At 48.3% G+C, this 27,405-nt stretch overlaps 1 protein-coding gene across 1 annotated transcript; it reads left to right on the forward strand.

The window, feature by feature from the left end:
* Nucleotides 1–909: 909 nt before the first annotated feature.
* Nucleotides 910–8,755, forward strand: pgap3 (post-GPI attachment to proteins phospholipase 3). The gene is made up of 8 exons (XM_056297262.1): nucleotides 910–1,319; nucleotides 2,000–2,097; nucleotides 3,185–3,337; nucleotides 3,628–3,690; nucleotides 3,993–4,054; nucleotides 5,064–5,200; nucleotides 7,014–7,218; nucleotides 8,031–8,755. Exons 1-8 carry the CDS (start codon nucleotides 1,103–1,105, stop codon nucleotides 8,092–8,094), a joined length of 999 nt encoding a protein of 332 aa, XP_056153237.1. The 5' UTR covers nucleotides 910–1,102; the 3' UTR covers nucleotides 8,095–8,755.
* Nucleotides 8,756–27,405: the final 18,650 nt, after the last annotated feature.

Below are 27,405 nucleotides of genomic sequence, written 5' to 3' on the forward strand. Positions count from 1 at the left end.
TAGGGTTAGGTTAAGGTTAGGGTTAGGTTAAGGTTAGGACAAGGGTTAGGTTAAGGTTAGGGTTAGGTTAAGGTTAGGACAAGGGTTAGGGTTAAGGTTAGGGTTAGGTTAAGGTTAGGGCAAGGGTTAGGTTAAGGTTAGGGTTAGGTTAAGGTTAGGGCAAGGGTTAGGGTTAGGTTAAGGTTAGGACAAGGGTTAGGTTAAGGTTAGGGCAAGGGTTAGGGTTAGGTTAGGGTAAGGGTTAGGTTAAGGTTAGGGCAAGGGTTAGGGTTAGGTTAAGGTTAGGACTTGGTTTTAAGGTTAGAATTAGGGTTAGGTTAACGTTAGGGCAAGGGTTAGGGTTAGGGTAAGGTTAGGGCAAAGGTAAGGGTTAGGGTAAGGGTTAGGGTTAGGTTAAGGTTAGGCTTAGGTTAAGTTTGGGTTAGGGTTAGGTTAAGGTTAAGGTTAGGGTTAGGTTAGGGTAAGGGTTAGGGTTAGGTTAAGGTTAGGGCAAGGGTTAGGGTTAGGTTAAGGTTAGGGTTAGGTTAAGGTTAGGGTTAAGGGCTAGGAAATGAACGTAGTCAACGAGGGGTCCTCATAAGGATAGTGAAACGAGTGTGTGTGTGTGTGTGTGTGTACTGCGCTACCGTTTAAGAAAGGCCTCCTTTTAAGAATGTAAATACAAAAACAAATGCGCATGATGCGTTGCCAACACACAAGTTAAAAAAACGGGTTAAATACATAAACCAACCAACGCAGACATGTACCACCAACCGCCGTATTCCCAGTTATTTCGGACATGTTTGCGTCGACGCGTTTCACACAAAACGCAGCAGCGACTCCCAGCCCGGCGCTACCACGCATGCGCACGACGCCGCCGCCGCCGCATTCCATAACGGAGCACTTCCGGGTCCTGCGTCTGGAGCGCTGCCCGGTCCGGGTGGAGGGTTCGGACTCACGACGCGCGCCGAGGTCCGGGTGGCTTCTTTCGGGCCCTGCCAGTCGTCGCCAGCGGAGTTTCTCCCGCCCCCCCCCCGGGAATGTGGGCGGTCGGGTGGAGGCGCCGTCGATGCTGCCGTCGCCCCGCCGTGCCTTCTGATCTCTGACCGGCCCATCAGCAGCCATGGCATCGCCGCTGGCCGGCCGCCGCGCCGCCGCTCCTCTGCGCGCTCTGGCCGGCGTTGCCCTGCTCCTGCTGTGCGCCACCTCCGCGGGTGCTTCCCAGGGGGACAAAGAGCCGGTCTACCGGGACTGCGTGAAGCAGTGTGTCCGGACCAACTGCACCGGGGACCGGCTCCGGGGCTTCCAGTCCACCCAGCCGCAGTACATGGCGCTGACAGGTGAGATGCGGCGCCGCGTTGTCATTGGTGGTGGTGGTGGTGGTGTTGTTGGGCAGACTAACGTGGGCAGCTTGTTCTGCTGCACAGCCGTAGAAACAATAGGCGATGAAAATAAGATGTATTTATAAGCGTGTATACGGAAGAACGGCAGGAAACGGGGGAATAACGCTGTCAAGTACGTCATATCCGGTCACAGCAAGCAACATTGTAAACATCATCAACATCAGCACGTTGTTGGATTATTGGGTGCTTCATTGGATGCTTGCCATAAGTGATGAATGAGTTCCTGTGGTGTTTATTTTTCTGATTTTAGCTGCTTTAAATCAGCTACAACCACGGGAGCACACACTGCTTTCACTAAACTCCTGTTTAATTCAGTCTTGTGGGGGGTTGGGGTTTCCCCCCCCCCCCCCCCCCCCCCCCCGTCCCACTGCTTTGCTATGTGCTCCAGACCAGTGAGGTGACAGTTGCTGCTATCTCTTGGTTTATGCAACTTGGACGGCAGCGAAGCCCCACAACCAGTAATTCAGGCTGAACAGGGGCAGGTGGTGGAAAGTGCCACCTGTCACAATTCTCCATTGTTCCCCCTCGCTATTGTTGTGCATTGTGTGTCAGAGAGAGGGGCGAAATGTCGGTCTGAAACCCTGTACGTGACCTCTTTGTCTGTCTCCGCTGCGCAGGTTGGACGTGTCGAGATGACTGCCGCTACCAGTGCATGTGGACCACGGTGGGTCTCTACCAGGCGGAAGGCTACCGAGTCCCGCAGTTCCACGGCAAGGTCCGCAGCTCCCAGTCACTCACAGACCACATGGCCTGTCAGTGTCAAGGCCGTGTCACAGGAGGTGCATCACACCACGTTTCATGTAGAAATCATTGCACCTGAAAATGCCTCGTGTTGGGAAAAATGGTGTTACCTCAACCTTGAGGCGTTACCTCAAGTTTTACTTGGTATTTCTGTCAATAACATACAAATTGATGCTACATAGCCAAGTTAACGGTTCAAAGTTACTGAAGAATCCTGATGCTTTCTGCTGTGTAAAATACAAATACACTCAAATACACTCTCTGGTGTATTTGAGATCATAGCTATGTCCACAATTATCCAAATTATGGAGGCATTGATTGTTTCAGTGGATACTGTCTAATAGGGCTTTTGCAGGAAAAGTGATATAGTTCTAGTGTCTACGCCATAGCGACCGAATATAAAAGAAGAAAGCAGGTAGTGGTGAGTAGATAATTTGCAGCTAACAAATGTGTCACAACAATCTGGTCGGAGACTGTTCATCAGAATCAGAATACTTTATTCATCCCCGAGGGGAAATTGGGTAAATTGTTTACCAACAGATACGACAACATCGACAGCTGAAACTCGGGTTCAACCACGTTTTATGGCTTGGCGGTGGGGAAGGTGCAGCCACACCAAGACTGGTGACTCTTTCATCTTGTCACATGTGGCGTTGCAACATTGATCTTTAAAATTAAAAGACTGGATTATGAGAAAGCCTTATTATTATCTATAATAATAATAATAATAATATTTTGAGTTTGTATAGCGTTTTCCATCTGCGGAGACGGATCTCAAAGCACTTCACAAATAATAACATTGACTTCAAAAAAGCATTTGATTCAATATGGCACATTGGCTTATTTCACAAACTACTTCGAAGTGGCGTAGGGGGTAAAACATACGACTTAAAAAAAATCCATGTATACAAACAACATGTGCAGCATCAGGACTGGACGCAAGAGAACATTTATTTCTCAAAAACGTGGGGTGAGACAAGGCTGCTCTTTATCGCCTGCCCTGTTCAATATTTGTTGTAATGCCATCTGTAATAGCTTATTTGTCTCTAAATGTCTTCCAGTGGCCGTTTGCGCGGTTCCTGTGTTTTGAGGAGCCGGCGTCCGCCCTGGCCTCTCTGCTGAACGGCCTTGCCTGCCTTCTCATGCTGCTGCGCTACAGGAACACCGTGCCCCGCCAGAGTCCCATGTACCAAACCATCACCGCCTTCTCACTGGTCAGGGGCTGTGTGTGTGTGTGTGTGTGTGTCTGTTTCCATGAGTCTTTGTGAGTCTGTGTTTGTATGTGTGTATGAGATTGTGTGTTTATGTCCTTGTGTGTGTTTGTGTGCATTTGCCTGTTTTTTTTTTTTATGTCTGGTTGGGTGAGAGAGACCAGTTGAGATATTTTCAGTGTGCAGCTCACTTGTTGAGGCAGAAGCCATTTTGTGGTCTTAGGCGTGTAGAAACACATCAGGATGTAATTAAGTTTGTTCGTTTAACTGAAGCACCGTTTTGATTTCCCCAGGTGTCTCTGAATGCTTGGTTGTGGTCCACTGTGTTCCACACCCGGGACACGTATCTGACCGAGGTAAATTCATCCTCTGAACTCACCGCAGGGAGTCTTGGAATAGGTCAGGTGTCCTGCCAAGCCGTCACCCAGGACAGGTGGCCACCCTGTTGTTTCATTGGCTAATGAGCTTAGCCAATCAGAGGCATTCTAATTCCATTATGGCCAAGGCACCTGATAAATTGTGTTACTTTGTCCTTGACTCACAACAAGCAGGTTCTGATGGGATTAAGATTTCCCAGTCACAATTCACCTGTTCAGTGCAGACCTCTTCTTTGCTCCTGTCTCTCTGCCCTTGACTGTCTGTCTGTGTTCTCTTTCAGAAAATGGACTATTTCTGTGCCTCAGCTGTCATCCTCTACTCGATCTACCTGTGTTGTGTGAGGTCAGCTCTGAAACGTCGCAAATCCCATTCCAATCTGATCCCAGTACTGCTGGGTTTTTTTGTGTCAGAGTACTTTAAAACAGTGGTTCTCAACCTTTTTGAGTCGCAACCCCCCCCCACCCCCAATAGCACTGGCACCCCGATGCAAACACATTGTTGGCTGATAAGCTCTGCCTGAGACTGTCCAGGGATTACTTTAATATAACACACGAAAGCTACCAAACTCACACAGGAAGAACACTGCTTGGCCCTCAGACAGACAGACAGACCGAGCAACAGCTAATTGGATTTTGGCTTTAATTAGTGTTCTTAGACACTTTGAGTCTCAAAAACACACTCAATAAAATCTATTAGGCAAATTATAGGACTGGTACAGGCGACGTAATGTAAAAACCCTCCCCCAGTCTACAATATGTTATTTTATTTTGCCCCGTGGCGCCGCTGAACTGCTGCCGCGGGCTGTGTACCGCAAATTGTGGTCACTCACGTGTGCGAGCGCGTCCTCCTAAACGCTAGTCTTTGATATATCAACTATATACTTTAACCTTGTTGTTCTGGGCTGCACCTGCTATTAGTCTGCCGTGGTCCTCGCTGTCCGTCCGTTTCCTCGACAGCCGTCGGTCTCTCAAAGAAGTCTCGAAGTATCCTGAGGGCCGGTGCAGTGTGCCACGCTCTTTTATACCGTGATGGTACGGCAATTAAAGAGACAGTGCAGCTGTTTTTTCGCATCAGGTGCACCGTGGGCGTGGACGGTTTCGTGGTTGTTTTCTCCACAACCATCTGGCAACCCCCGGAAATTATTTCGTGACTCCCAGGTTGAGAACCAATGCTTTAAAACACAGTCTACCTTCATACGGTGGTGATATTCCCTGTGCATTAGTGGGTTCTAACATTTGCAATAAGTTGACAGGCGTTGAGATAAATATGTCAGAGTTTCCTGTTCATGGCGAAGTGGTTCCTCCTACAGCACTGCGTTCTGATTGGTTCTTTCTGTGTCTCGCTCTGTCAGAACTCTGGGTCTGAGGCGGCCCAGTGTCTCCAGCATGGTGGGAGTTCTGCTCATCCTCGTCTTTACCTCTCATGTCTCCTACCTGACCTTCGTCAGCTTTGACTACGGATACAACATGGCTGCCAACGCCACTATCGGTACAAAAAAAAAAAACCTTTACAGGTCCATATTTCACTTTCTGTTCTGCTGAGTTTATATCTGGTTCTTTAAACTGAGAGACTGAAGAGTTTGGGCTCCATCGTTTACAAAGAAAACCGCCTTCTCAAATTGCAAAGACGCAAATTGAGCATTGCCCCAACAAAAAGTACCGTAGTTTGTTTTAATTCTGTGCTTCTCGTCATTTTTAATGTCGCTTTCCGTCCCGATGACCAGTTTTCTAAGTTTGAACAATTCTTGATGTTGACACGTGGTTACCTTTGTTTTTAGATGGTCTGATTTGCGTTCGCGTAATTAGAATGAAGCAAGCCACATTTTGTAAACGAGTCGTATGTCTGCGATCAGTCACAACAAATTTAGCGGGTAAAGGAAACGAAAGAAGACATGCTGCCAGTTGGAGCACAGAGGGCTGGAAGTACTGCAACGGTATAATGACTTCTCTAGTTCTTTATGGGCGGCATAAAGCAAGAAGGTTCTAGGTTCGAGCCCCGGGGTAGTCCATCCTTGGGGGTCGTCCCAGGTCATCCTCTGTGCGGAGTTTGCATGTTCTCCCCGTGTCTGCGTGGGTTTCCTCCGGGTGCTCCGGTTTCCTCCCACAGTCCAAAGACATGTAGGTCAGGTGAATTGGCCGTACTAAATTGCCCCTAGGTGTGAGTGTGAGTGAGTGATGGACTGGCGGTCTGTCCAGGGTGTCTCCCTGTCTGCCGCCCAGTGACTGCTGGGATAGGCTCCAGCATCTCCGTGCCCCTGAGAGCAGGATAAGCAGTTTGGATAATGGATGGATGGTTCTTTATGAAGAAGACTATGCTGTTCCTCAGTCTGACAGCTGACAGTGTTTGACAGCATGTAGGTTGACAGATGCAACGTTTTTGTCAGGCGATCGATTTTTCCTAGTTTCTCCAGCGGCACGCAACACTCGTCAACCCATTGCTGCCTTTTTTCTGCAGCGCTTTTCGTAGCTGCAGCAGCAACTCGGAGCGCTTTATAATGAATAATGAATCCAGCATGATTAACTCATTTGCTCAGGGACGTCTCGACAGTTTTGCAAAGAGCACCAGCAACTCTCCAGTTACCTGATGACCTGCTCTACCTCCGAGTTACTGCTGCCCCCCCAGTTTTCCTTCTCAGTGTTTTTACTAACACGGGCTGCAGTACAGGGAGGTTGATCAATCATTTAAAACCGGCAAACAGAAATGACAACCGTTCACTTTTTTTTTAACTTTTCAAAGATTTGCATAAATTAAATTCATATTTTCATGCTAATATGGAACGTTCCTGGCCATGGCCTTGTAACTAAGCCTGTCTGTAATCAGTTATGCTAAATTTGATCGTTTATATTAATTTATTGGAGATAACAAAGATTTAGAAGATGAAGAAACACTTTTATTGCCAAGTACAGTTTTGCAACCTGTAATGCTCAGAGTTGGAGTTTCTGACTTAAAACCACCGAGAGTTAATGTGGAAGCCCTGAGTTCATCTCTGTTATTTGGACCAGGGTGTGGATATCTTGACGCACACCTGAGTTGGACGAGGTCGTCCAAACCAACCGTACCAAGCAGGTTACCGCTCCAGTGGAGTTTGATTCAACCCAACTTAACACCAGAGGTGTCAAAGTGTCCCGAAGCAAATCTCGTAAACAGGACGTTTAAAAAGAGCTGAACATCTCTTTCTGAAACTGTGTTTTGAACTTAAAGACAGACTCTCAGCTGTCAACATCGTAGTTCAACCATTTTAAGATACTATCAAGACAGTGTAGATGTGATGTAGAGTGCTCTGTCTAATGTCTCTTCTCAGGTATCATCAACCTGCTGTGGTGGCTGTGCTGGTGTTGGCAGAATCGTCGGACTCTGCCATACTGGTGGAAGTGTGGTCTGGTGGTTTTGCTGCTGCATGGCCTGGCCCTGCTGGAGTTGCTGGACTTCCCCCCGCTCCTCTGGGTCCTGGATGCCCACGCCGTCTGGCACCTCAGCACCGTCCCTGTGCACTTCCTCTTCTACAGGTACATCTTCCCCCTTACACTTCCTGGTACCCCCCCGCTCCCAAATTTATCTTAAACTTACACGTGACATTTGTGCATTTTCTCTGACCAGTGATTTTCTTTGCAGTCAGAAGCATGATGTAGGCTACAGCCTGTATTGAGTACAATCGGATACGCGAAGTTGGAATAAAACACACTTTTGTAATGCATACTAGCTAAATGGCGTAAAAAGGTTTACGAACAAAAATGCAAGCAGATTTTCTTTCAGCCCTCAAGATTGAATGTAAAGTTTTTGGAAGTGCTGCCCGAGCGAGCAAAGAATTTACAGCTCGGTAAATTATAGCTGGGGGTTGAAGGTCTTCAAGGGGGAAACGGTCTCAGTTTTCACCTTTATCTCTACTGTACACATACGGCGCAGGGATAACGCTCCATTAACAGCCGCGATACTGCGCAGCCTGGTGTCCGCCGGTGACGTCACTGCCGAACGACCCGTGACTTTGAAAACTCACTTCCCCGTGTGCCGACAGGCTGCATTGTGTTGTTATTCTGATTTCCCTATTCAAATAGTCTCACTCTACCAGCTCGGAGGGGGTTGTGATACAACTGTGACTGGTGCCGGTCTTCAGGACACCCATTCAGCCCCACATTACGATCACCGTGACAGTCACACAACGCCCCCTGCCGTTATATCCCCAACAAAACCATTGCAAGCGTATCTTAGCGTATCACCCAGCCCTGCTCGACGGCAGGTTTATTTCTGCACCTTGCTCCGACATTTCCACAGGGCTGACAAAGCGGGTGTGTAAACCGTCTGCTCTGTGTGTGTCTGTCAGCTTCCTGATCGACGACAGCCTCTACCTGCTGAACACAGAGAAGCTGGGCGTCAAGCTGGAGTAGGAGGAGTTTATCGCCTCGTCACCACGCCCCTCCCCTTCCGCCTCACCAGCCAGGGCAGCCAGCCGCGTTCCGGAACGAGGGATGAGCTCCGTTTCCACGGTGACCTGCATGACGCCTGCGCAAAGATGAAATGCGTCAAAGTACACCTTGTTTACATTTTTTTTTTTCCTTATGATTTTGTTGTATTTTCTCCTTCTTCTTCTTCTTTTTTTTTTTTTTGGTTGGGGGAATTTTTTTTTCCCCAATGAGATTCACAGTGATTGACGCTTGCACTACAGAACTTCGCCTTTTATGGACTCCCGAGCTTTCCATTTTGTCGTGTACCGAACAGGGAAGGAGAACGGAGTCCGTTAACGAGTCGTCTCTCCCCGTTGCGGTTGTGTTGCATATCTGACATGTGAAGTCGCCCCGTGTATTGTTCCGTGATCACCCGAGTCTAATGTTGGACCACACTAAGGGGTCAGCCACTCTGCTTGCACCATGGGTGTCTCACACGCTAGCTAGTGGTGCCGTCACACACACTTGCAGTTCACCAGGCTGTGATGGCAGATGGCGCCACAGTCCACTGCTCTGAAATGGAAAGCAGCTCTCTGAAGCAGCGTTTGCCACAGGCTTTGCGGTTTTTGCCTGAAGAGTGGCCCGGTGGATGCAGAGGGTGACCCCTGGGGGGGTATTTCCAGCGGATGGTTCCAGAAGCTGTTTGGAGGCATTTCCAGCTGACTGTTGTGTTTCTCGTCGCATCACTCGTTTTATTTTCGTGCCTCTCTGTCGCCCCGCCGTGTGTTTTGTTACCGTCGCCTTCATCTTCTGTTGCGTTCAAACCGCGTTGTGCTTTACTTTGGTTCTCTTGACACTTTAGCCTGCTCTACTTTCACTCACCTGGAGGCCTTTTGGGGGGAGGGGGGGGGGGGGATAGCCGACCGAAGATTAGAGGGGGTGAGGAAAAAGACCGAGCGCTGTGTTTTACATCCCAGTGTGTGTCTTACACCTCTGTAATGTACTGTCCATAAACCAGTACACACACACACACACACACACACACACACACACACACACATGCATGAAAATGAAACCCCGCCTTGTTCATTTACTCTTGTCTTCTTTTTGTTGCTCAGTCAGTTGTGCTTTAAATTCCCGAAATGTATTTCCTTACCTGGGGGTTGGTGACGAAGGTTATCACATATCAATCCCGCACGAGTGTCCATATGTGCACTTTACAGATGTGTACACAAACACGCACATCTGTTTTTAGCCAATGACGTTGTTCCTGCACACGACAGTGAGTGGTGAGGTGTGCATGTGTGTGTGTGTGAAGACTGCAGTGTGAGTATGTGATTTGAGGAGGTAAATTTAGCTTTTCTGAGAGCTGGGCGGGGTGTGACCGGAGGGGTCGGGACCGACTTAAAGGGGTCATGAGGGGAGGGGAGGGGAGTACTGACAGACAGACAGGGAGTCGCCTCATCAGAACAGACGTACTGTAAAATGCTAGTTTTTTTGGTGTTATTAGCATGCTGTCACGTTTATGCTACGACGCTGTCACAGACGTCATGAAGGCGCCCGCCGACGTCGCTCACGAAAATACTCACTGACTAAATTCTAGTGTCGGTTTCATGACGGCAACCCAGCGCTTGTGTCTGTGAAACGGCAGTTCTTATACAGCCAATCCACACTTTAACTCGACTCCTCCGCATCTCTCGCCCGATGCTCCCCCCCCTGCCTGCTGCCCTGTGCACCAACGCCGCCACCTCACACCTGACATAGATATATATTTGACTAAGAAAAAAATAAGCTTTAAGAAATGGAACTAATAAAGTTTTCCTGGTTGATGAGTAAACTGTCTCTCTTTTTTCCCCCCCCTCTCTTTCCTCGTTGTCTAGACAACACGTTAAGTTATCATGGTACCGGGTCAGGTTAGGGTGGTAGACCCCGTATTCACACAGGCCCGCCCCTTGTAACGGTATAGGGACATTCTGGGTTTTTAAACAGATTATGCTTTTTAAATATCATCTTATTCCAGCAGCTTTCCGGTGGACAGCATGACCGGTACATATCGGAGTGTGACTAGTGAATACAAGCCGGGGCTGATGAGCAGCACTGACTGGAATAAGGTGAATTATTAAACCAACCTCCGCCCCATTCCTCACATTTCTGCATTCACAGACAGCAGAGCCGGGCCGGCGATGCCTTCTGGGAAGCTGCGCGTCCGTCAGGTCGAGTCACAGCTGGTGTTCAGGCGGAAGTTACAGCCGAGCGCTAACGAACTCTTCCCACGCCACGCGAGCCTCTCACGGGACAGCAGGGACACGAGTCAAGAATCACATGCACTTTTAAAAGGTGTGACGTGCAAGGTAGAGAAGACCCCCTACAGGTGTACTAGGTAGGGCCGTGCCTCGGTTAAGCGTATGTTTGGTAGAGACGACCCCCTACAGGTGTACTAGGTAGGACCGTGCCTCGCTTAAGTGTAAGTTTGGTAGAGAAGACCCCCTACAGGTGTACTAGGTAGGACCGTGCCTCGGTTAAGTGTAAGTTTGGTAGAGAAGACCCCCTACAGGTGTACTAGGTAGGACCGTGCCTCGGTTAAGCGTACGTTTGGTAGAGAAGACCCCCTACAGGTGTACTAGGTAGGACCGTGCCTCGGTTAAGCGTACGTTTGGTAGAGAAGACCCCCTACAGGTGTACTAGGTAGGACCGTGCCTCGGTTAAGCGTAAGTTTGGTAGAGAAGACCTCCCTACAGGTGTACTAGGTAGGACCGTGCCTCGGTTAAGCGTAAGTTTGGTAGAGAAGACCTCCCTACAGGTGTACTAGGTAGGACCGTGCCTCGGTTAAGTGTAAGTTTGGTACAGAAGACCCCCTACAGGTGTACTAGGTAGGACCGTGCCTCGGTTAAGCGTACATTTGGTAGAGAAGACCCCCCTACAGGTGTACTAGGTAGGGCCGTGCCTCGGTTAAGCGTAAGTTTGGTAGAGAAGACCTCCCTACAGGTGTACTAGGTAGGACCGTGCCTCGGTTAAGCGTACGTTTGGTAGAGAAGACCCCCTACAGGTGTACTAGGTAGGGTCGTTCCTCAGTTAAGCGTAAGTTTAGTAGAGAAGACCCCCTACAGGTGTACTAGGTAGGACCGTGTCTCGGTTAAGCGTACATTTGGTAGAGAAGACCCCATACAGGTGTACTAGGTAGGGCCATGCCTCGGTTAAGTGTAAGTTTGGTATAGAAGACCCTCTACAGGTGTACTAGGTCGGACCGTGCCTCGGTTAAGCGTAAGTTTGGTAGAGAAGACCTCCCTACAGGTGTACTAGGTAGGACCGTGCCTCGGTTAAGTGTAAGTTTGGTACAGAAGACCCCCTACAGGTGTACTAGGTAGGACCGTGCCTTGGTTAAGCGTACATTTGGTAGAGAAGACCCCCTACAGGTGTACTAGGTAGGGCCGTGCCTCGGTTAAGCGTAAGTTTGGTAGAGAAGACCTCCCTACAGGTGTACTAGGTAGGGTCGTTCCTCAGTTAAGCGTAAGTTTAGTAGAGAAGACCCCCTACAGGTGTACTAGGTAGGACCGTGCATCGGTTAAGTGTACATTTGGTAGAGAAGACCCCCTACAGGTGTACTAGGTAGGACCGTGCATCGGTTAAGTGTACATTTGGTAGAGAAGACCCCCTACAGGTGTACTAGGTAGGACCGTGCCTCGGTTAAGCGTAAGTTTGGTAGAGAAGACCCCCTACAGGTGTACTAGGTAGGACCGTGCCTCGGTTAAGTGTAAGTTTGGTACAGAAGACCCCCTACAGGTGTACTAGGTAGGACCGTGCCTCGGTTAAGCGTACGTTTGGTACAGAAGACCCCCTACAGGTGTACTAGGTAGGACCGTGTCTCGGTTAAGCGTACGTTTGGTAGAGAAGACCCCATACAGGTGTACTAGGTAGGGCCATGCCTCGGTTAAGTGTAAGTTTGGTATAGAAGACCCCCTACAGGTGTACTAGGTAGGGCCGTGCCTCGGTTAAGCGTACGTTTGGTACAGAAGACCCCCCTACAGGTGTACTAGGTAGGGCCGTGCCTCGGTTAAGCGTACGTTTGGTATAGAAGACCCCCTACAGGTGTACTAGGTAGGACCGTGCCTCGGTTAAGCGTACGTTTGGTAGAGAAGACCCCCTACAGGTGTACTAGGTAGGGCCGTGCCTCGGTTAAGTGTACGTTTGGTAGAGAAGACCCCCTACAGGTGTACTAGGTAGGACCGTGCCTCGGTCAGCACCAGAGGAAGCGTTTGACTAGTTCAGATGAACGTGTTTGTAGTGAGTGCTCCCTGGACTGGTAACTGTACCCCTGGCCGAGTCCTCACTTCCGGAAAAGAAGCTCTGAGAAAAAACATCCAGTCAGTGGATTGGAGTCGGTAAGTCACAATGAGTCAATCTCCCGAGTATCTCAGGTTCTGGGGTTTCTGCTGCGTCTGGTTAATAAGTCCTTAATCGCTCCGAGTCATGCAGCCCGCCCAGTAGTCCAGCTGAAGACTCATTTGCAAGTTCAGTGTTTCCGGATTCATTGGTAGCTGACTCACTGTGCAGTAACAGCCAGCAACTATACCAAAACATTGTCCAGTGTTTCTCAACCGGGGGTCCGCGGACCCCTAGTGGTCCGTGGTGTAATTGCAAGGGGTCCGTGAAAATAAAATATCTTTAAAAAAAAAGATCCTATGACATTTATAGAAATAGGATTATTTTACTCAAATGTGACTGAGACCTTTATCTACCTAAACTATAAAGGGTAACAGGACTTTTTTCTCTAATTACATCTGTTTCACAAGTGTAACTTATTGTATTTTAATAAGAGATCTCGCTCCCGTTTGCATTGTTAAAAGTTACTGAATACATATTCTGTTTCGTTACATATATCTGAAAGTTACTGCATAAGAATTCTGTTTTGTTACATATATCTAAGTTACAACTGAAAGCTCTTATTTTTGCCCCAAAGAGTGAATAAATGCTATAATGCAATTTAAAATGCAGTTTCTACTGTTTCTATCAAATTGCAACCCCCTCCCCCAAGATCAGGTGGAGGGGTCCTCAGGGTAGATCAAAGATACGCAGGGAGTCCAGGACCCCAAAAAGGTTGAGAACCACTGGTATAGACGATCATATTGTAATACATTATGTCCACTTCCGCCATTTTGTATACTCATTTAAGCCCACGTGTTGGTTGCACTGAATGATCTTTTTCGAAAATATTTTATTTATTTATTTATTTTTATTGGGGGGAAAAAATAATTTTTCCAAACTGTTTCAGTCGGAAATGGGAACAATCAAATTGTTTGTGCAGACCAAATTATTTGACCAATGTGACATTTAGAAATCTGATAAAGAAAAGCAGCAGCATATTCGCCCTTTGCCAAAAGTGTGCTGTTCCCTGAATCGCTTGCTAGATGCTCTGTTTATTGTTCGGTCATGGTGTTCAGCATGTGAATGATTCAATGTCCCGTTCAGTACACGACCTGTGTATTCATTTACTCATTTCGTAGTATCGCCGTATGCAACAGTACAAGTCTGAATCAGTAGTACCACTTGAGACTCCATTCGTATTGAACACACTGAGTGATTTAGTCAAACAATATGTCTATTTAGTGTGTCCCCGATACCTTAACCTCCTGAACTTTGACTGATACCAAGCTTCAAAACATTTCTCACTGTCAATACATCTCCTAATTACAAAGTTGAAGACTTTTTTTTGGGGTCAGTTTGACATATCTTTGTCACACTTATGAAAATGGGTACTGACCTTTTTCATGACCTTGATCAATTTACCTCCAAACTTGAATCTGCTCATCTAGGCACCATTGACCACATGTCCTGATATTTTCATGTCATTAGCGGCAGCCATTTTCCCTTAACGTTGCTGGCAGAATGACACACAGATAGACAGATACCATTAACGTATATACCGATCAGCCAAAACATTAAAACCACCTGCCTAATATTGTGTAGGTCCCCCTCGTGCCACCAAAAGAGCTCTGACCCACTGAGGCATGGACTCCACAAGACCTCTGAAGGTGTCCTCTGGTATCTGGCACCAAGACGTTAGCAGCAGATCCTTTAAATCCTGTAAGTTGCGAGGTGGGGCCTCCATGGATCAGAATTGTTTTTCTAGCACTTCCCACAGATGCTCGATCGGATTGAGATCTGGGGAATTTGGAGGCCAAGGCAACGCCTCTTTATCATGTTCCTCAAACCATTCCTGAACAATTTTTGCAGTGTGGTAGGGCACATTATCCTGTTGAAAGAAACCACTGCCATCAGGGAATACCGTTGCCATGAAGGGGTGTACCTGGTCTGCAACAATGTTTAGGTAGGTGGCACATGTCAAAGAAACATTCACATCAATGCCAGGAACCAAGATGTCCCATCAAAACATTGCCCAGAGCATCACACTGCCTCCACCGGTTTGCCTTCTTCCCATAGTGCACCCTGGTGCCATGTCTTCCCCAGGTAAACGACACAGACACACCTGGCTGTCCACATGATGTAAAAGAAAACATGATTCATCAGACCAGGCCACCTTCTTCCATTGATCCATGGTTAATTTCTGACGCTCACATGCCCATTGTAGGCACTTCAGCAGTGGCCAGGAGTCATCATGGGAATTCTGACTGGTCTGTGACTACACAGCCCATATGCAGCAAGCTGTGGTGCACTGTGTGATCTGACACCTGTCTGTCATAGCCAGCATGAACTTTTCAGCAATCTGAGTTACAGTAGCTCTTCTGTGGGATCAGACCAGACGGGCTAGCCTTCGCTCCCTACATGCATCAATGAGCCTTGGGTGCCCATGACCCTGCAGGTTCACTGGTTGTCCCCTCCTTGGACCACTTTTGGTAGGTACTGACCACTGGGAACACCCCACAAGACCTGCCAGGAACACACCACAAGACCTACATACAACACCCCACATACTGGGAACACCCCACATACTGGGAACACCCCACAAGACCTGCTGTTTTAGAGATGCTCTGACCCAGTCGTCTAGCCATCACAATTTTGCTCTTATCAAAGTTGCTCAGATCCTTATACTTGCCCATTTTTCCTGACTCTCTCTCTCTCTATATATATATATGTAACCCTGTGGTTAAATTATAGGCCTTAGATGTATTATATTGCACTATTAGATAAGAGTTTGGCCCATGTTTGTTATTTTGTATACCTTTTGAATATGAATATATTATATTGTTGATATTGTTCTGCAAAACAGTTGTTTACCAATGTGAAATGCATTTACTTTCGTGTTGAAACTTACCATTGTTGTGATTGGTTGGCTGTGGAGAGAATACCTTACCTTGCATGTGATTGGTTGAGAGGGCAGCGGAAAACGTCAGCACGAGCAGACTGAACGGGGAGAGAGAGGAGGTCTCTCGTCCCTTGTGTGAGCCAAACGGAACAGTGTGATGTCGAGTTGTATTATGCTATTTTGCGGTGAGAGAAATGTAATTGAAGTTTAGTGAACAGTGATGTGTGCGGGTGTCTGACCGAGACCCATCCCGGGAACTGTTTGTGTGGACTGGGGAGACAAACTGACTACTCGTCAGTCCCATATGTGGACCCAGCGACGTTACGGAGCGAGCTAGCCAGTCGGTGTTCGTTGCTAGCACAGCAAGACGCGCGAATGGACTGGATGCGGTGAGGGGCTCTCCCCACAGTGAGTCGGGCCGTCTTCTAGTTTGGCGAAGTACCGTTATCAGTACAGTGTAGTGGTGGGTTCATGCGACCATCGAGGAACGCAGAAGGAGTCGTCTGTTGCCGTGTTGGTCTGCCGAGGCGAGCGCACGGTTCGACCGTGAGATGGTGCTAACGGCTAACTAGCCAGTTAGCTAGGATGGCTGCCGGCCTGACGTTCGCTGCTGTGCTGCGGCGGGAAGCGCGAGACGAAGAGGAGCATTCATTCTTTGTGAGTACAAGTTGGATGTGCGGGCTTCCAAGGGGAGCGAAGAGGGCTGTTTAGGGTCCCAACGTACCCTATAAAGAAACAGGCCTGCAACTGGGGGTTGACTTTCTTTTATTTTATTGCCGGCTTAGTTATAGGGTTATTGAGCTGTATACTAATGTGTTAGTCTGATTAATTTGTGTATATCTGAATGCAGATGCTTGTTAGCCATTGAGGCTTATCACTTTCATTCATTCTAATAATTATTACTCATAATACATTTGTATATATAATTCTATGTACCTGTGTGAGTGTGGATTATTCATGTGTGTTTATTCCTGTGGTGTCTAGGCTATGGTAAGTGACATGTTGAGACGACCTTAAAGGGCTAGTCCACCATTTTAATATAAGTTACTCGGTGACACATTGAGGTGTCTAGACCATGTTAGAGTGCCTTAAAGGGGTAGTCAACCTTTTTAGTTGGAGTTACCAGATGACACTGTAAGACATTTAGAGCCTTTAGAACATACTTAAACACATAAAAAGCGAAGTTAACATACTTCAATAGTTTATTGGATACCGAGTTGTATAGAGAACTCAGGAGCGTTGTCCTTGACAGTTAAAAAGGATAGATAGCGCTACATTCAAAACCTTGATGCTCGCTTACAAAACAGCAACTAAAACGGCTCCTGCCTACCTGAACACTCTCATTCAGGTCTACACTCAGTACCGCTCACAACACTCTGCCAATGAAAGGCGCCTGGCACTTCTGCCACAATGAGGCCCTAAGTCACTAGCTAGACTCTTTTCTTCTGTAGTTCCACGGGGGTGGAACGAGTTACCAAACTCCATTTGATCCGTTGAGTCGCTCTCCATCTTTAAGAAGAAGCTAAAGACCCAGCTCTTTTACGAACACCTCCACACCTGGTGGTATTCGAAAAAAACACTTCTTTGCACCCTATGCATTGCCTTTGTGCACTGCCTGTTGACACCTATGTCCTATCGGACCTGAACCTAGTTTTTTGGCACTTACTTGCGTTGTCGCCTTCTGACTACATCGTTGCTTGTGTTGTATTAACTCTCAGATGTACGTCGCTTTGGATAAAAGAATCTGCTAAATTAAATTGTAACATTATAACATTGTAGCTACAGCCAAACACCTCCAGACAGTGAGCCAGGTCATGAGGAGCCAGCTTACATGTTTTGGCGTGATACCGGATTGAATGGGAAGAATAAGATCCAAGCCATCAGCACATATACCCTACGAGTCATCGGATACCCAGCTGGAATAATAAGCTGGCCAAAAGCGCAGGTAAATGCCACAGATCTCAAGACACAGAAACTCCTCACAATGCACCGAGGGTTCCACCAGAAGTCCAGCAGCCTGAGACTGAACGATAAGTGAAAAGATGGGGGCCGAGGGTTAGTGAGTATCAGAGCCACTATCCAGGTTGGAAAAAGGAACATCCATGAGTACATTAGAAAGAGGGCCCTCGGGGTGAACTGCTGAGTGAGTACTTTGGGCAGCACAAGACAGAGAGTGGGGAGGAAGAAGAAGAGCACGTGTCATGGAAGACTAAATCTGTCCATGGGATGTACCATCGACAGATAGAAGACGTAGCTGATATCGAGAAATCCTACCAGGGGCTAGAAAAGGCTGGGTTGAAGGACAGAACAAGCTGCTCTGATCAGCACAAGAACAGGTACTAAGCACCAGAACAGCTGAAGCAGAGGTCTACCACACCAGACAAGACCCAAGATGCAGGCTGTGCAAAGACGCCCCTGAGACATTCCAGCACCTAGTAAAAAAATAAATAAATAAAAATAAATAATAACAATAACAATTAATAAGTAATAGTAATATAGTATACTATATAATAGTAATAGCAGGGTGTAAAATGCTAGCTGGGAAAGCATACACTGAAAGGCATAACCAAGTGGCTGGGATAGTGTACAGGAACATCTGTAGTGAATACAAACTGGAAGTCCCCAATCCAAATGGGAGACACTGCCAAAGGTGGTTGAGAATAGCAGAGCTAAGATCCTGTGAGACTTCCAAGTTGTAGACTGACAAGCAGGTGCTGGCTAACCAACCAGACATTGTGGTGGTCGATAAGGAACAGAAGACAGCAGGAGTGATCGATGTAGCCATTCCAAGCAACGGCAACATCAGGAAGAAAGAGCATGAGAAGCTAGAGACATTGTACGGGCTGAAGGAAGAACTAGATTGGAAGTGGAAGGTGAAATCCACAGACATCCCGATGGTAATCGGAGCACTAGGGGCTGTGACCCCCAAACTGGGAGAGTGGCTCCAGCAGATTCCAGGAGCAACATCTGAGGTCTCTGTCCAGAAGAGTGTGGTCCTAGGAACAGCGAAGATACTGCGCAGAACCCTCAAACTCCCAGGCCTCTGGTAGAGGACCTGAGCTTGAGGAAGACACACACCACCTGAAAAAAGGTGAGAGGGATATGTATATATATATATATATAGGACTTGGATTTAGGGTTAAGCCTTGTCATAGCCTGGCGGCCTGTCCAGGGTGTCTCCTTGCTTGCCGCCCAATGACTGCTGGGATAGGCCCCAGCATCCCCGCGACCCTGAGAGCAGGAGAAGCGATTTGGATAATGGATGGATGGATATATAGAGATATAGGTATCGATATAGCATTTTTTCGGAAACGGTCAACGGTGTTGTTGAAAGTGCTCAACAAACGAGGAGTGGAATATTATGTTATATTATATATATGAGGCAGAAGTTGCCTTTTTAAACCTATCTTACTCTGCACTTGTGGAGGTAAGACAAAAGGAATGGACTAAAATGATGACGAGAGAGGTAGGGTGGATGCACAAAGCCTGGCCAAAAGGTTAAATCGACGGCTGTAAATATTACCAATTCAAATCAATAAACATTTGATTTTCCAAGAGACGCCAGATAGATTTCTCAGGAACTAGATAACCACACATTTACGCCTGATAAATACTGAAGTCTGGGAAATGTTTGGCCCGTGCGGGCCCGCTAGCTCAGGGAGTTACTTTCTGTTGTTTCCTCATAGCTCCAACTGTGGCCTGGACTCTGACCTCTCTGCTGTGGGTGGGGAGACTTAAAGCCCTGAATGACTAGAAACCAGTCTTCTAACCCCTCAGGCCCTTGCTTAGGGCTGTGCAAAGGGCCCGATAGCAGCAGGAGAAATAGGGGCAGTGCTATAAAGTATATGGTGTAGCGCCCTGCATATCATCATTCACTTGCAAGTAAAGAGCCGTCATAATGTTGTGGAGAAATCCGTCCCCAAAATAAAAAAAAAAATACGAGTACGAATCCTTGTTGCAGCATTTGAGTTGTGCAATGAGAAAGAAAGTTTCACTTTGCATTTGATTGTGTGGAGGAGGGGGGGCTGGGATGGAGTAGGGGAGTTAAAGCGGACTGAGTTTCAGACCTAAAAGGTGCAACGCCAAATTTGGTATCCACCAAACGAATGTTTCCCCTTATGAAGAGTTTCACTGTTTTCTGATTGTTGTTTTTTTTTAAAAAAATTTAGACTATTAAAGTAGTTTTGCAAACAAAGCGAGTGGCATTCCGCGTGCTATTCCCTTTGTAAAACCACGTTTATAAATATATATAAATAAAATAATAATCATTTCAGACAGCCCGCAGGCCGCTGTTTCTCGTTCCCCTTACGCGCGTAGCGTGCACGGCGCCACATGCTCATTTAAGGGGGTGCCGAATTTGCCGGCACACCCAACTGCCACTCCCCGCTCAGGCCTTCACGGGAGCGCGCCTCCCTCCCTCCCTCCCTCCCTCCCGCCCGCCGCTGTCGCTCTTCCCCAGCAGAAGGCGAAACCAGAGTCTCCTCAGCGCATTCCTGGGAGGAAGTAACAGGGGGTCGGGAAAAGGGGGGAAAACCCACGCAAACAACAACTCCGAGCGTGCCGGAGCGGAAGAGAGACGGGATCGCGAGCGCGGGTTTCCACTCGAGGATTACCTCGGAGGATAATGGCGTGAGGCTTCGGGGGGGGATATGGACTAGTGGTCGCCGCCGGCGCCAGATGGAGACGGTGAGAAGTTTGGTGTTGGTCGGAGTCCTGCTGCTCGGAGCGAGAGGCGCGTTGGCCAGAGAAGGTGGGTCACGTCTCCCCGGAGCGCTTCTCCCCCCTCGGTTTCCTCCATGCGTGTGCGTGCGTGTGCGTGCGTGCGTGTGTGTGCGTGTGTGTGTGGAGTAGGGAAAGGGGGGGGGGAGAATCTCTCTCTCTCTCTCTCTCTGTGTACTGGGCCGTGTAGTAAGTAGGGTACGATTCCAGGAAGCGGGCCAACTTGACCCGCGGTGCGATATTCTTGGCATGACAATGGCATAAGCCGCATTCCTTGCGCTCGAGCCGCCGGCCCCGGCTCCGCTCGTGCCGCTGCGCGCTAGCGCCGCAGCGTTGTACCGAGTCTTTACCCAACTTTTATTTGCATAACTACTATAGTCTATCCCACATTTATAGGTGCGCTCCACGCCCCCCCCCCGACGTTTGTATTTGCACATGCTCCCCCCCCCCACACCACCAGCACCACCAGCAGCACCACCACCTTTTTTAGGGGCTGTCACATATCTTTGTTATATAAATCCATCAGGCTTGATGTAACGTACCGAGGAGAGCGTGTCCCGCTGGGGGAAACGTGTAACTCTTGACAATGCTAACCCATGCTGGCAGCCGGCTTGCCTCGCCGCAGCTTTTGTTTTAACCACTTGGTTTATTTACTTTGTCGCCCGTTAGCGTCACGCGGGCAGGGTCGCACCTGTCACGAGCGGCTTCTCGTACCCATACGTCGGCGATCAGACGCGCGTGGCGCCGCTGCGTGTTTCGGGCATGTGCAGGAAACGGGCACGAGAAGCCAGAAACGCGAGAACCAGTTTTGCTCAGCCTTGGTGACAAAACAGGTAGACGCGAAGCGGCCGGGTCGTAACACGCGCGCATGCGCACACGCACACGCGCACGCACACACAAACAAACAAACAGCTTGGCCGTTGCGCGCCAACGACTCTGCTGATGAGCGCAATTACTCACGTTCAGCCCAGTCACCGAAGAAGAAGAAGAAGAAGCAGAATAAGAAGAAGAAGAAGCAGAAGAAGAAGCAGAAGAAGAAGCAGAAGCGCGCGCTGTGTGGTGGAGAGCCGAGCTGTCAGTGTTGGAGCTGCTCTGCGTGCCACCAAATCAAAACCTGAGTGCAGACAAGTCGTTTCTGCTGCACCGTTTGGTTCACACACAAAAAAGCATGTTCGAACCGCAGCTGATTGGACCCCATCGACCGGCACCGAGTCGTGCAAAACGCTGCGCTAATCTCAGGGAACGGATCCACGTGTGTATCGCTTCGTCCCCCGGGGGTACATACCGTACTGACACCGAGGTCGGTTCTCATACCGGACTTGGGTCAAAGGCGTATTTAGAAAGGTTCCCCTCAGTTTGTCACCAGGTAATATGGGAAAACGCCGACGCGGAAACAGCCCGAGAGGCTGCCTGGCGTTAGATAACCGCGAATTATCTATTACAGGGGTCCCCAATAGGCGGCCCGCGGGCCACGGCCGGCCCGCGACGGGTTGATTTATGGGTCCGCGAGAATTTTTGGAGAAATGCCAGGAGGAAGATTTTTTTTTTATTTCCCTACCAAATAATAATAATAATTAATTTCTTAGTAAAAGTAAGACTAGTAATATATCGAAAAATAGATGAAAAAACCTCTGTTTAAATGATAATACCTGCAACGTATCGACACCGAAACAAAACTAACGAACAACCTGCTGCCGGAGGTTGAGTGGCCCGTGGCCCTAAAAGTGGCCCGCTATGAAAAGTAATGGGGGACCCCTGAACTATTAGCTCAGAAAAGCGCAGCCGAAGTGGTTCGAGGCAGTAAATGAGGGATTTTTACAGCGTAAATAAACACAATGAACTCTGAGCCACTACTATCTCCTATCCCTGGGTCTCCACTACTACCTGTGCAAAAACACGGGTGCGACGCGCGCGCGCGCGCGCACGTGCACGCACGCACGCACAAAGCTAATAGTTGCAGATGACGTGATTTCCAAATACTCCTGCATTGTTGGGAACAGGTCGGTCCGGTCAGCTTTCCCCTGTACAGTCTTTTTGAGAAGTCAACACAGCAGAACTGGTTCTGAAAGACAGTGAGGAGCTGCAACACACATTACACACACATTACACACATTACACACACACACATTACACACACAGCACGACTCGAGAAAACACACTTCGAGCTCTTCGCGATGCTGTTTTGCGAGTGATCCGGATCACACCGACAGCTCACAGACGCGCTGATACATGATTTGTCATGAAGGTCAGCGGCGGAGGCCTGACGTGTCACCGTGCCAGGGCTCCCGCCGTGCACGTGTCAACTGGCTGTCTCCGACCGCACTTCTGGGTGGACTTAAACTGGACTCAAACCCCGTGTGTGTGTGTCTGTGTGTGTGTGTGTGTGTGTGTGTGTCCATGTTTGCTGACTTTAGCCTGTATAGAGTTCAGCTGTTTCTCACACTCCAGTTCACCTATTGTGTGTGTGTGTGTGGGGGGGGGGGATGAGTGTGTGTGTGTGTGTAATGTGTGTGTGTGTGTGTGTGTTGTGTGTGTGTGCGGTGATTCAGTCCGTTAGAATCGGAGCCAGGATCAGCTGAACTCACCCGGCTGTGACTCAGTGCTGCACAACGCATGCTGATGATCTCTGGCTTCAGGTTCTCTGAACTGTCTAGACTCTGTCTACGGAAATAACATCACCCCCCCACCCCCACCTCCACCTCCACCTCCCCCACCCCCACCCCCAAAAAAAGAGGGGAAAATCCTGGACTCAAGTGTTCGTCCTTAGGGCCGGCGGGTCAGTAACTCAGCATTACCGTCTGTCGTCGTTCAGTGATGTTGTGCTGGGCCATGACGTCACATCGCCAGAGATTCATGCCCAGGAATTGATTACCTCGACTTCTTCACAAAACGAGGGCCCCGCTACGTGTCAGCTGGTTCTGGTTCGAGCCCACACTTGACCTCACAGAACAGTTCAGTGTGGCGAGCCTCGCTTGGGCTCTCGAACGTGGTGCTTTTACACGTGTCAGCAGATCTCGTGCTATTGATATTTTGCTGAGATCCCCATTTTGGTGTGGTGGGAGTATTTTCCATATCGCCCGGCGCTGCCCCCCGGACTGATCGCTGGCTAGTGGGAGCAGCGAAGGCCTTTCGAGACCCTGTGAAGTCCAGACAGACGGAGAAGAGAGTAAGTCGTTAAAGTCAAGACTTCTGTGCAAGCTGACTGATGTTGCACATCTGTCTGCACGCAGAGAGAGCGAGTTTCAGACAGCGAGAGATGTTTCAGGTCGTGTAAAAGTGGAAGAACTGTGACCCCGTTTACACTTGGTTTTAAAATGCGGGGTTTTATAGTGTTGTTTGTTTTGTTTTGTTTTGGGGGGTTTTTTGCGATCGGATCACAAGTGGACAGCTCTAAATACAAGTGTAAACGACCACCAAAACGTTTTGTGAACCGGGTACTCAGACCACCTGCCGAGGTGGTCTGGGACGCATGTGACCACATACCTTTTGTAGTGTAAACGTCCTGATGCGTCCCCGGCAAGGGTAACAGGAAACCACCTTCTCCTTCTCCTTCTCCTCCTCCTCCTCCTTTTTCTTCTTCTTCTTCTTCTTCTTCTTCTTCTTCTTCTTCGTCTTCGGAGTAACGAAATCTGATCACAAGTGGCCAGCAGGACGCACCTGGACACACAAGATAGACACAGGTGTAGACGGCGTTGTGTCTCGCTGTCCACTTGTGGTCCGATCGCCCAAAACGCATTTTAAAACCGAGTGTAAACAGGGTCTGTCTCTGGCGACAGCCGTTTGCAGGCACATGTTAGATATCACGTCTGTTTGTCTATTTGTCACGTATTCAAAAATCCAACGACATGTGGCTTTTTTTCAACCCACCCTCTCTGTCGTCACCGACAGGGACACAAAACAACACAACACAGCAATGAGGACACACACACAAAAAAACCCTTCCAGTGACAGCGGCTGTGCAGATGAGGTGCAGATGTGCAGAAATGAATGCATGTGAACGGGCCGGGGGGGGGGGGACGCTGTCTCTGGCTCGGTTCTGCTCCAGATACCACGGTGCCAGCCCCTCGTATCGGTACATTAGAAAACATGTTCGTGTTCTAAAACGGATTTCAGCTCAGTGTGTTCAGTGGCACAGTAAGGACACTTAATCTGCACTTCATTTTATGACTAGATTTTATGATGGTATTGTGTCGACATCGCAGTTCGGTGTGTTCAGTGACACAGTGTGCACCATGCACCGCAAATACCATTCTGATAAACTGGAATGGAAATGTTGAATGAAACCTGTCCAGGGTGTCTCCCCCCCGCCTGCTGCCCCAGTGACTGCTGGGATGGACTCCAGCATCCCACGACCCCGGGAGCAGGATCAGCGGGGCGGGTAATGGATGCATGGATAGTTTTGATGCAATTTGTCGGCTGAGTTATCAAAATGTAATGTGACGTAAATATTAGACTACCCAGGTGGTACACAGCAAGTTGTATTTTCCGCTATATTTTGAAATTTTCTGTAAATTATGTAGAATATTGCAATGTATCGCAATACGAATCGTATCACAATGTACACATCGTATTGTGACCACATGTATCGTGATGCGTATCGTATCGTGACCCCATTTACCGTGATACGTATCGTATCGTGCCATCACATATCGTGACCCCATGTATCGTATCGTGACCCCACGTATCGCGATACGTATCGTATCGTGACACCATGTACCGTGATACGTATTGTATCGTGACCCATGCATCGTGATATGTATCGTATCGTGACCCCATGTATTGTGATACGTATCGTATCGTGACCCCATGTATTGTGATACGTATCGTTTCGTGACCCCATGTACCGTGATACGTATTGTATCGTGACCCCATGTATCGTGATACGTATGGTATCGTGACCCATGTATCGTGATACGTATCGTGACCCCATGTATCGTGATACGTATCGCTCCGTGACCCCATGTATTGTGATACGCATCGTATCGTGACCCCATGTATCGTGATACGTATCGTACCGTGACCCCATATATCGTGATATGTATCGCATCGTGACCCCATGTATCGTGATACGTATGGTATCGTGACCCCATGTATCGTGATACGTATGGTATCGTGACCCCATGTATCGTGATACGTATGGTATCGTGACCCCATGTATCGTGATACGTATGGTATCGTGACCCCATGTATCGTGATACGTATCGTATCGTGACCCCATGTATCGTGATACGTATGGTATTGTGACCCCATGTATCGTGATACGTATCGTTCCGTGACCCCATGTATTGTGATACGTATCGTATCGTGACCCCATGTATTTGTGATATGTATCGTATCGGGACCCGATGTATCGTGATACGTATCGTTCCGTGACCCCATCTATTGTGATACGTATCGTATCGTGACCCCATGTATCGTGGATACGTATCGTTTCGTGACCCCCATGTATCGTGATACGTATCGTATCGTGACCCCATGTATCGTGATACGTATCGTATCGTGACCCCATGTATCGTGATACGTATCGTATCGTGACCCCATGTATCGTGATACGTATCGTATCGGGACCACATGTATCGTGATACGTATCGTGACCCCATGTATCGTGATACGTATCGTATCGTGACCCCATGTATCGTGATACGTATCGTATCGTGACCCCATGTATCGTGATACGTATCGTATCGTGACCCCATGTATTGTGATACGTATCGTATTGTGACACCATGTATTGTGATACGTATCGTATCGTGACCCCATGTATCGTGATACGTATCGTTCCGTGACCCCATGTATCGTGATATGTATCGTATCGTGACCCCATGTATCGTGATACGTATCGTTCCGTGACCCCATGTATCGTGATACGTATGGTATCGTGACCCCATGTATCGTGATACGTATCGTTTCGTGACCCCATGTATCGTGATACGTATCGTATCGTGACCCCATGTATCGTGATACGTATCGTATCGGGACCACATGTATCGTGATACGTATCGGGACCCCATGTATCGTGATACGTATCGTATCGTGACCCCATGTATCGTGATACGTATCGTATCGTGACCCCATGTATCGTGATACGTATCGTATCGGGACCACATGTATCATGATACGTATCGTGACCCCATGTATCGTGATACGTATCGTATCGTGACCCCATGTATCGTGATACGTATCGTAACGTGACCCCATGTATCGTGATACGTATCGTATCGTGACCCCATGTATTGTGATACGTATCATATCGTGACCCCATGTATCGGGATACGTATCGTATCGGGACCCCATGTATCGTGATACGTATCGTATCGGGACCACATGTATCGTGATACGTATGGTATCGTGACCCCATGTATCGTGATACGTATCGTGACCCCATGTATCGTGATACGTATGGTATCGTGAGGTCCTTGCCAATGCCCAGCCCTACTTGTGACAGGAGCGAGACCAGACTGTAGTGGTGATGAGAGACGTGATGCTTCGGAGATGATGGTGCAGGTGCCATGGGTCCAGGTTAAGCTGTGGGAGATTTTCGATCTGAGTATTCGGTGGTGGTTGAAGATGTTGCCGGGGCCGACTCTACTGAGCAGTCACTGTAGATGTGTTGTCCCCGTCGGCGGCCGTGCAGCCAGAGCCGTCGCTGCCATGTCAGAATTCACACCCGCCCTCTTTGAGTGTTTGTTAGTGCTGGTTTTGAACCTTGCTCTCTTTTCGTTCAGCTTTGACATGAGCACTTTTCCTGCCTCTGCAATTCTTATGCACTTCTCCAAGGTTATGTCAGGAACTGAGTTTGAACATATGTATATATACATATATATATATATATATATATATATGATTTGGATTGTATGACATTGATCTGATGCCGTCTGTTCAGAGGTTTTTATTCTTTGGTGTTTGCCTGACTTCGACACTCGAGAGGAGGGAGAAGTGGAAATGTGCAGCGAAGGTCCATTCTCATGAATCAGACGAGTTGGGATCAATAGCACGTCATTTCCCGTGACTCCCTCCAGGTCCAAACTTGGACATTTCTCACGTCGATTGGAGTTCAGATCGACATTGATCACTCGTCGTAGGTCGTCCCACGACTTCTTGCTTTAAGCTTCACAAAGACCTTCCACGTACTGTATATGATTACCAAGGGACACTTACTTGCAGGAGTACTAGCTCTCCGTAGAGCCCTCCTACTAGGGCCCAACTCTTACATAAACCATTTCCAATGGACGTGAGTAGAATGAAATCTGAAATAAAGGACAGATAAAGGAATTTCATTGAGCAGATACAAAATAGACATTTCTGTTCTTTTCCCCCAACAGAGAGAAAAAAAC

Source organism: Lampris incognitus, chromosome 17, assembly GCF_029633865.1.
Source record: "Lampris incognitus isolate fLamInc1 chromosome 17, fLamInc1.hap2, whole genome shotgun sequence".
Taxonomy (NCBI): domain Eukaryota; kingdom Metazoa; phylum Chordata; class Actinopteri; order Lampriformes; family Lampridae; genus Lampris; species Lampris incognitus.